The sequence below is a fragment of the Echinococcus granulosus genome, assembly GCF_000524195.1.
Source record: "Echinococcus granulosus chromosome Unknown EG_S00112, whole genome shotgun sequence".
NCBI lineage: Eukaryota > Metazoa > Platyhelminthes > Cestoda > Cyclophyllidea > Taeniidae > Echinococcus > Echinococcus granulosus.
Genome location: NW_020170492.1, coordinates 233,594 through 244,394, shown reverse-complemented (window position 1 = coordinate 244,394; position 10,801 = coordinate 233,594). Strand labels below are relative to the sequence as shown.

The following is a 10,801-nucleotide window of genomic DNA, read 5'->3' as shown; positions in this document are numbered from 1 at the left end:
AGCAGTTAGACCCATTGCTCATAATGCCTCCAGTTGGTAGCATTACTCTTATGATGCACATTCATGATATCATCAATGGTCTTATACCATGTTTGGTTCAAAGTCACGGCTATAGTCTAATTCATGTATGGTGACTGGATCAGACGAGCTCCCTTCAGATGTACCAGAGATGACGTTCTGTGAAAGAAAGAGGCTATATAATGATTCAGTATTCGCTCTCATCTATGTTTAATCGGTCACCTTTTTTAGTCTTCTTCGCATATCCCATCATGGATTTGGGGTTATTGATGTCTCTATGTGTTCGTAATGAATACATAGCCTACGTAAATGATCAGGTCCTGACTCAACTGTTATAAATGCTGGTTAATGCTCTTCTTTTCTCTAAGCATATCGGCATTCTTCTCTTTAAAATTTTATGCAAACCCATCAAATTTACTTCTTTTATTATCCATTTCCATTCCCTTAGAATTCCACTGCCAATATTGGTTTTTTTTAATAAATTATAACTTTATCTACTTTCCTTCACTGGATATTGGCAAATAACTGTAAAATCCGAAGAAAAAGCTGTTGACTCTCCTGCATAAGTGCTGATTATAAAAAAGTGTGGCCTTCAGCGTTCAATATGTTGTGGGTCAGAACTTCAAGCACATTAACTTCAAAGCGATTCTTACTGCAGTTTACACAAATACAATGAACGCTAATGTCAATTGTGAAGTGAATGCACTGTGGTACTTTTACCCTCCTATTGGATTTTCGGTTAGCTTGGTGGCCTGGCATGTGTCCAAGCTGTTACAACCAAGGCTTGAAGTTAACACAAACTCCTAACAACTAAACAAAACCAGTGTATCAGCATATGCACACATTTTAGGGAGGTCTAATTCCGTAAACTCAACTGTAGATAACAACTAAAACGCGTGAATTTTGAATGGAAAGTTTTTAACCAAAGGAGTTTTAATTTAGTCGATTTACAAATGCATTTGCACTCTTGCCTCACCTAAAATCTGGAGAGCAGTTTTAGCATAGAAAGGCTTGTCAGTAGGCGCAATCCATCCCATGACAAGCTGGTTTGATTCGTTACAGGTTACCGAGGGAGCCATGTGAGCTGACTTTCCGAAATGACACATGCTCAAGGAGGAGCATGCCCACCGTCGCTATGGAAAGTTGTGTTGCAGCAGATTTAGCCCCGATCAGGGGTTCCATGTGCTGACTGTGATACAGGCTGGGAAGCACTAAGGTCGGGCTTATTACCGACGTACCTTTGAGAAGTTAACACCATTAAAATGTCACATTGCTGAGGCCCTAAGTGCGTTATAGTGTACTGTGCCTGAAGTCTCCCTTAGATATGATTTGACCGTCAAGTTCGGATTTTACGCCTTCCATACGCGCACCCATCACGTACAGTGCCTGCCAGCTTAATTACTGGTGTCTGGACTGGGGTGCCATAACGCGAGTATCAATGCCGCAGTAGCTTCCCCCTTTCTTTATACAAAAGATGGATATGCACTTCCAAAATTACTATAATTTGTTTCAGATTTGGAGAATTATTTCAAAGCAAAAGCTGTTCGCATGATTACTGCTCAATCTATCTTATCTAATTGGTTTTACTTAGGCGATAGTAGAATTGTGAAAATCAGCTACCAGCCGAAATAAAACATTTATTAAACCCAATTATCACTAAGCGGAAACTTTGGACTTGCTTTGAAGCGCAATTGTTTAAAGGCACGTCTTATTTACCCAACTTTTCATGATTTACAGCTAAATAATTCGTCCAAGGTAGCTAGTCCGCTTAAAGTGGTGAAAACTAAATCTGCACTTAACTGTGAAGTCAAGCTTTTTCTCCCTAAAACCCATTTTTAGTGGCTAGGATTTTCTCCGACTTTAACACACTCATTGGGGAGGGTTGTTAAAACATTTTCCTCATTTAAACTAGGGCAGTAATTAGAATAGATACTAGGGAAGTAAATTTTGAATCTACCTCAAGGTTGTAATTCGGTATTCAAAGTCAAAAATGTAACAACTGAAGAAGCTAAAATAAATGCTATTTGTAATATCCGATTTAAGGTAGTATTAAGATTTTTTGTATAAAAGTTCAAAAACGATTTGTCAAAATTGGAACTATACAATTGGCATAATCTTATAAACTACCATAAATCGTGTTCATAAACTCATTTAATTACAAAATGCATGAGAGAGATCCAGTTAAAAAAGGTAGATGGTATTTTGCGGCAATCACTTTCATTTATTCCTCATGGAATGTAACGAGTCCTAGAGATTGAACATTTCCGTGGAATTTTCGATAAAGCTAATCCCAATTACTTTGTGTAAATCTAGAGGCACCTGGAAAATGCCCTTGTTTACTTATGTATGCGTCATAAACCATCGGTAAAATGAGTCAATACCTCATTGCCCTTTATTGTACCCTCCAATATTCTTATTTCTTTTTAAGCAGGCAGGTGGGTGTAGTTAGAGCTCATTTGCTCTTTGAACTAAGGCTAGTCTGGTTCTGAAGTTGCGGATGCTTCTATTCCCATTTGCTGTATTGCACTTAGTGGAGGTGTGGTAACAGGACCTATCACTAAAAATTAATTGCAACAATTGTGTCCACGTGTATTACTTTCACCAAGCCTCCCACTTTCCCGGGAATTTCGTATTACCACTGATCATAGGCTTTGGAGACTATACTGTCAAGAACAGCAGTTGAATGTGGATGAAAAGAAAGCAATCCGTTCGCACCTGCACAGGGTGGAATGAAAAGGGAATGTAGAGCTAGTTAGGAGAGCAAATGTGTCTTATCCAAATATCATGCATCAGTGACAACTGTCAATGAGCCACAAAAACTTTCCACTAGTAGAAGTATACTGTTTAAACTGGCAGTATATCGAGCTGCTAAGCAGTTAACCGAATGAATGGCGACCGACTGATCTTATTGTGACCTCAAAGATTTTCCAAGTTTTTCAAGTATCTGAACAACTGAGCACACCAATAGAATGTTGTACAAATCCTATACTGACTGTCAGCCAACTTGAAAGCCGCACCGGCACGAACAAGCAGTAACAAAGGCTTTGTTTCTAGTGTGTGTGTACGTCATTGGATAGCCAATTACAAAATTCAGGTGGCTAGGCCCTCACAACATGATAAATCTGCTTTTGGACCATTATAATTCGAAACATCTTTGGAGGTATCCTGGGTCCTGAACTTTCGCTGATGCTTTGAAGAGGGCAGATAGGCTGGCATTGATGAAGGGCACCTACGATGGATGAATGATAATGTAAAGTCCACAGCAAAGCGTTAACAATGGGCTGGTACACCTCATTCCGACGTCAGGAAGAACCGTGACCAGTGTTTGAATTTTAAAGACCTTCCAACTGTTATGCCACAAGCCTCTGATAGCATCAGCGGTAGATGGGTGGAAATAGCTAAAACGCCATTTAAGAACAAAGGGGAAGTCTAATTACAAAGATTTTTTGGAGTTCCGTGTCCTTATTAATTATGCTGACGTCTACGCAATAGGAATGGCACACGAAACGACCTCGCTTTGGAACATTTTCTAGAGATTAATGAGCTTCACCCATACTACTGAATTCAGTAGCGATTTCTCTGTGATAGGGGTGACTGACTTTGATTACCTGCAGAAAAATTATCACCAGAAGTAACAATGCGGACGAGAAGATAAAGAACAAGAAGGTAGTCGTTCAAGCTATGTCTACCATTATGTCAGTATTTGCAATCACGTGACGTCCCTGAAACTACAGACCGACCAACAAGTGGCCTGGTTGCCCTGTTGGCATGGCGATTCACAACATTACCGGGCTAACAGACTGGACAACAGTGGCTTTGTGATGTCCACTTTTCGTTGCCCACCAATCCTAAAAATTTGGAAGAACGAATCATGAAGACCTTTGCTGATGCACGCAAGTATGAGTCAGCTCCAGTCAGCCGCCCGATTTTTGATGCTTTTTCCTCCCTTCCTTTATGGTAGGATGCCATAAAATCTAGGAGAGGCACTAAAAGCGTTTATTTCAGGAAGGACAAACTGCCGCATTAGCATGAACGGATTTGTTGGTGCGGCCGAACCATTCTGCGAGAGTCCGCCTGTTCTGGAACTCGGCCCGTGATTCAGTTCAACTTCCCCATTTCGCAAACTGAACGTTTGCTCACAGGAGAAACTGCAGTGGTGAGTCAGGAACCAGCACACCCTGAATCGTCACCGGCGGGAATACGCCTACAACGATTAAATGTCACATTGCATCCCGTCTCAAGTTTCCCGTAGACACGAGTAGACATTCATCCGTAGGCCCACGACCACCATACGTTATCATATGCACGCACTCACCACCACCGCCTACCTCCCAAATTAACATCTCAACTAGTTCGTGACAGCAACGAAGCACACCTACCTTCCCTACAAGTCCCGGTTTGATTTGAACCCAGCTCAAGACTCCCTATTCTTACTGGACAAGAATTCGGACTGCTTGATGCTAGCGCCCAAACCAAAGATAATAACCTCTAAATTCAAGAACCTCGACTTTATCCCCCATATGAGTCGATATGGGGAAAAAGACGACAAATATAGAAGAGAGAAAAAAAGATAAACTAGAGAGGAAGATGTTCAAAAGGCACTCATTTGTGTGGATTAGGTAATTACAGAGTTAAATGACCTTAGGAAAAATAGATTTCTCATGACCGAAAGTGAATGAGTAAAAGGGGGTTTGAATTTGTACAAAATTGGAGATAATGGCGCCAAAAGCAATCAGAAAGTCAAAGCCACATCAATCACTCGCTCCCGTGAGTTTATGAAAGAGTCTCTCATCAAGTTTTTGGTTTTTTTCGAGATTGCGTTGACTCAAAAAAACATAGCCTCCAATAAATTCCACTACGTTCTTGCAGTTGGCTGACAGGGGCTTGAATGACACTTTTCCATTGCGGAATTCGAGAATCACTCGACCATTATCCCAATTCACATTCCAGCTGCGTAGATCGGCAAAATTCCACGCCAATTGAGTTTCTTCGGTAGACGAAGAAACTACTTCGATTCGAAACTGTCGGATAGCTATCACACCTTCCTGTGGACCTGGACTAGAGAATATTCCACCGCTAGGACTACCCAGACCGAAAGGATTACCCTTATCGAATTGCACAATAAAGTAAGAGCGACCAAAGTGATTCAGACGTTGCCACTCTTCAATGTAACGCAGTTTGGCGTCCTGTAGCGAGAGATCCCGAAATCCTGCGTGGGTTTCGCTGATCCTCTGTCGCAAAGCCTCTCTGCTGCGAGCCCTTTTGATGATTCTCTCCGTACAGAAGTCAGACAAATCTCCAAGGTGGGTAGTTAGTTCCTCAAGAGAGAGAACAGGAGTGGCATGGGTGGTGGACTGTTTTTCTAGCGTCTCACGAACCAATCGAAACTCATTATCCAACGCAGCTCGACTTTCAAGGCTCTTTCCACGCCCAGCTAGACGAAAAGCAGCAACCCACCTAGCGTACTGTTCCATGGAATTAAAACGCAACCAGACCTCCTCGCGAGTACGACTGCAACGTCTACTAATTGCTGTGGAGGAAGAAGAGGGGGGAGTGACAATGAGAGATAGCTTAACGGCGAAACGAGAATTTTCAGGGCTCAGATCGGGGGTTATGAGACAGTCACGAAGAGTGTATGAGGCAGAAGGAGAATCGATGTTATGTGGATCACGGTAAAGCACCAGACTGACACCCTTCACAACGCCCCACATCTCCTTGGATCGATGGGGAAGGAGACCCTTATCACGAAAAACTTTTATCGAATCCTGAAGGATCGGAGCAGTGCTAGAGTCCACAACATCATGACAAGTTGTGCTAGACTTTCGTGGTTGATGGAAGACGTTGCAGGATTGTTCCAACTCCGTCAGCATAACGTCAATCTCATCCATTTCGTTCGACGCGTCATCGTTGAGTGCCAGATGACTGTTTGATCCAATGAATGGACTCCGCGAATGGCCTGATGGTGGAGCAACAGTTCCAAGGCTTGGCATGCGTGAAAGAGACCCCCCGAAAGAACGCGGTGTTGAGAAGTCTGGACTCATTGGACGGAGGCCTGGATCAATTTGTGAAGCGGGGGTGTTATATCCCCCCAAGGTGTTGCATCTAGCTAGTGTTCCACCGCCGGCACCACCGGAGTATAAAGCTGCATTTGTCCGCAAAGCTGATTCGTTTTGTAATTCTGCTTGGAGCTGGTAAGCCGCAAAAACAATCATCTCGTCCTCGGTACACTCCAAATTCCCAGATAACAGTGACCATCGTGCTTGCTCATAGATTTGATGAATACGAACTGCGTCGTAGTTTGTATTAATGTCATAGAAGTTATAGAATTTGAAACGAAGGTAGAGAATAGGCGGTTTGGGTTGGGATATGGAATGCTCACCTAGAGGAAGAGTAGGAGGTTCAATACCGTGTTCCATCAGGGATCGTGATGAATCTAACCATCTGCCATCCATCCGAGCTTTCTGTTGGACATTCTTGGGCTTGAGTAACCACTCCTCACCGAAAGCGACTTTTGCACTCTTCCGCTGACTACAATCTAGGAATTTACTGATTTCGGTGCGTTCCTCGTACAGAGAATTGTCAGATTGACCACGCATCAATGTGGCCGAGCCGTAGGGCAGTGTAGGGTAGGGATTAGAGTCATTCAAGGGGTTCAGAGAACCCATCTTCTTTACACCATTGCTAGCAGCTACAGGCACTTCTGACCTAACTAAACCGATAGGATTTAGCGGCCCGGTTCTTTTGACACCATGTCGGATAACGGGGAGGGGTTGATTGCGCTTAATGGTATCTCGGGTGACAGGGCACATTAACGAGAGTTCTTCAGGGTGACGAATACAGAGCTCTTTGCAAATCCCTTCGACGACTGAAAAAACACGACTAGCGAAATTGACACGCAACGTAAGAGTAGCTAGAGAGGGTAGAACGACCTGAAGATTACCGTGAGTGTGACGAAAAACTAGTTGGGCATCAGATTGAACACCGTATTGATCCAAAGAAGTGCGGGTATGGAGCAGCCACACATTTCGTTGCGGCCACCAGATAGCATGGTCTGACCAAGACTGTTTAACATTCACCGCCTCGACAATATGATGCATTAAGCCTCCGACACTGGTGTCCCCACGAACTCGGACACAGACCACATCGTTTAAGTCCTCCACATGGACGCATAATTCCCAAGACCCGTCCAGATAAGCACCGTCGACGACAAGGCCATTCACAGCACTAAGACCTTCGTAGGGTGATTGATCTTGAGAAGGGTAGCGAGTCATAAAGTTGGTCATCACCAATCCTTGCAGAACTTGGAAATTCGGCGGTGTGAATTAACACACACACGTATGCAAAAGACGATCGCAGCAGCACGAAATTAGCAAAACACACGAACACACCAAACCGGACCGCAGCTACGCGATTGCGAAAACGAAGATTGGCGACTCGTGCGTGTGTGCGATGTGCGCCCATTGCCATCACATGCGCACGTAAGGCAACTGCTGATTGGTGCGTGCGACTGGCACAACTGTTATTGGCTGTCTGGTGGTTTCACCATGCCTACACCTACGCACGCGCACATAGCGTCAGGGCACAGTCACGCCTTATGTACGTGTGTGTGACTAAGTTACGCGTCATGAGGTTCCGCCTACACGGCTGCTGCCTCAGCGCCATTACCAACGTCGTAATGGTGACCGCTTGTAATGTCCGGCAGAAAGCTTGAAATTTGATGCGGTTACAATATCCATGGCGAGGTCAAGAAGTTGCGGGAGTTGATCAGTAAGGAACTAAATCTAATCCCCCCCAAGTAACCTTCTTTTACCTTGGAAGCAGGATTCAGGACGTCTCTCCGATGAATCGTTCTCATAAATAAAGCAAGTCTTGAACAACTGGTGTGATAAAGTCTCAAGCATAATTCTCTTGGGTCACAAGAACGCAATTTGATGTTCCTATAACCTCTCCTTCATATCAACACATGGTGGACACTTCTCTGCAAACGAATGCATATTGCACGCAGAAATGACGCGATTATAAGAGAAGAGATCAATTTTGATGAGTCTATGCGAATCTATTATTTTGTGGAACCATTCTTGATACTTCGATAACCGCCGTTCAAGTGATGTCTACTTGTAGCCTGCTGATTTATTGTCAGTAGTGATACAATCCAACGATATCGCTGCATCCCACAGATTTTGGTTAGATTCAACTGTCAGGTCTTCTGCTGGAAGGTGCATTCGAGGGATTCGTAGGAGCATCTGTCGAATCATAAAACTCATTTGAACAAAGCTAGTGAGGGTTTGATCCCACATTCCCACACGGTCACCACTTTAAATGCTACCAGCCCGTCTTATGCAGGTTGGGAACTGAGTTTAACTTCGTTGAAGGCGCATTTAATGATAAAAGTTAGAAACTACATGAAAACAATAAGAAACACAATAAAGAGCACTTGCACCTATTTACGCTTCATTGCGTACGCAAGGAATAGCATTTTACGGACTCACACAAGATATAATAGTTCACTGCAGCAAGCTAGGCCAAAGAGAGCAGTTTTCTGATCACCCAGTAGAATGCTCAGGATATCTTCAATCTTCTTGCCATTACTTAAACTCCGGACTTTTCCCGATTACTCTATCAAGCCTCCAATTACCGGGTTTGCTCTACTAATGGTGCACATAAGGTCAGAGAGACTAGCCCCATAGGTTATACCGCCGCCTCCTGCGTCAGGCATAGTCCCACATCTAGCGTTCTAGTCAGTTAGGCAGCATTATTTGGATAAGTATGTGGAAGTACAAGGGAATCCCAACTACAAAAGTGATATTTCTCTGATCATGGAGTGGACGTGCAGCGTGCACTCATTATCATGTTTCAGGCATTTAAATTTGACACAAGCCAGAGTAAAGAGTAAATGTTGTAGAGCAATCTAAAGGTGGAAGCGGTTTTCGTAATCCCCGAATAAATAAACGCAGGAGTAAAGAACTGCAAAGCCGGTTGAGGCATATGGAGTAGGTGTATTTCATTGCAACAATTTGGGGGTTTAATAATTTGTGACCGATACAAAGAAAATAAGAGAAACACTGGTCCAAGACGAAATATGACCGTATTGTTTACCAACCAATAAAATTGTTTATGCTCACATAACCAGAATAATAACATGCGTAATTGACAATTGCATAAGCTTAAGGTTTATAAATAGATGTGGCGTCACTATCCAACCAAACTCATGAGCAATTAAACTATCCTTGTTCGCGAGTTTCAAAAGAATCAAACACGTAAGTCGCCACGTTTGTGTAATTTAGCATTAAATGTACATGATCGACTGGCGAGAGAAATAAATGCCCGAACAAAAGAAGTAGGCCAAAAAAGACCTTACCAAAAAAGGATGGGATAAGTCAGAGGAAAGAAGGTAAAACGTGAGGTCAGGATGTATGTGCCTCAGTTTGAGCACTTTTTATTGACGCCCGTAACCAGTAGATAAGAGCCAAATACCCTATAGGAACAGCGGCCTTTAGGGATGATAACAAACAATAAAACAGGGACTTACACTGCTAATGTCACCAAGAACCAGATGGCAATAAGATGTGAGAAACATCATGCACATTAATCCGATACAAGCAGCATTCTGTGAACGTAAGGTCCCGGTCGCAAGCGCAGTCCCACAAATGAGTTCCAGTACTCCAGATGTTTGCATATAAATCTGCGGACTTGTTTTCAAGCCAAACAAACGTATAGGGGATACATCTGAGAAATTCTTAAATGCTTTCAGCTTAAAGCAATAAATAAATATGGCATGGATACCAGTTCATGATACAGCAATGAGTTGAATTTTATGGTTTTTACGGAGCCGGAGGCGATAAACAAAAGGCCCAAAAATAAGGTAGAAACCTGCGCACTGACCCTTAAAACCATAACGCCCAAGACTGGGCCGAGAAACACGAACTGGAAATCAAATGGTTGCGAGTTTTACAGGTTAATGATGTGGTTCGGCAAAACAAAATTTAAAAACCATACTCCAATATCAATGATGGTAGTATCATTTGGAATCATGTTAAGGTTAAGTTCTATTAATTTCTCGTTATTTAAAGCCATCTAATATTAAAGAAGCTTTGAGTCCTGGAAATGCATGTAAATTAATTATTCTCCTCTGATCTCGTAATGTGTAGAACAAAGCTCGCAGGTCTTCCCTTCCTCGGTTCTCACATTCTTAGAACACCCAGGTTGATTTGACTTTGGCATGTTTATTAGAGTAGGTAAATGGGGGAAACCAGTACAGAGTTTGGGGGGGGTGGACATGTAACCGCTCCCCGGTGTGTGGGACGTTGCCGCCTCAGTTACGAGGTACGATTCGCATCCCCGCCTCCTCCCTCAAAGGAACATTCAAACGACATAAGTACTGCATATGTGTCTTTTAAAATAAGGCACGACTTGAAAGGTTTCTTAACCTAAAACATTTTTATGTTGCACTTAATTGTTGAATGACATGGTAACGGAATTTGCTCTACTTTACCAAAACATGGCCTTCGTAGATCTGGGATGATAATAAAATTTATAGATTAGTTAAAGTCAAAATCACCTGATTCGAAGTGCTACATGATTGCCGGTGTTTTTTGGCTGTTTTAAGCATTAGTTAATATATATATGTAATAAGATTGTGGTTCATCCCTTAGTACTGGGGAGGCGCCACTTTTGTACTTTGAATCAGCCTCCTTGTACCTCGCTGGGTGGGCTGGTCTTTTGGGTTATGCCAATAGCTCAGACACCTTCTCTGCGCTGAATATATATTCTGCCCGAGTATTTT

The 10,801-nt window shown here is 42.9% G+C and overlaps 2 protein-coding genes across 2 annotated transcripts; both read right to left on the bottom strand. All coding sequences in view use genetic code 11, as the record gives it.

The window, feature by feature from the left end:
* Nucleotides 1–4,769: 4,769 nt before the first annotated feature.
* On the bottom strand, nucleotides 4,770–7,301 carry EGR_08616 (Fermitin family; the record flags this gene model as incomplete). The annotated part of the gene is made up of 1 exon (XM_024497865.1): nucleotides 4,770–7,301. One exon carries the CDS (start codon nucleotides 7,299–7,301, stop codon nucleotides 4,770–4,772), a length of 2,532 nt encoding a protein of 843 aa, XP_024347739.1.
* A 2,121-nt stretch (nucleotides 7,302–9,422) lies between these two features.
* EGR_08615 (hypothetical protein) lies at nucleotides 9,423–9,912 on the bottom strand (the record flags this gene model as incomplete). Its single annotated transcript, XM_024497864.1, has 3 exons — nucleotides 9,423–9,509; nucleotides 9,548–9,769; nucleotides 9,802–9,912. 3 exons carry the CDS (start codon nucleotides 9,910–9,912, stop codon nucleotides 9,423–9,425), a joined length of 420 nt encoding a protein of 139 aa, XP_024347738.1.
* Nucleotides 9,913–10,801: the final 889 nt, after the last annotated feature.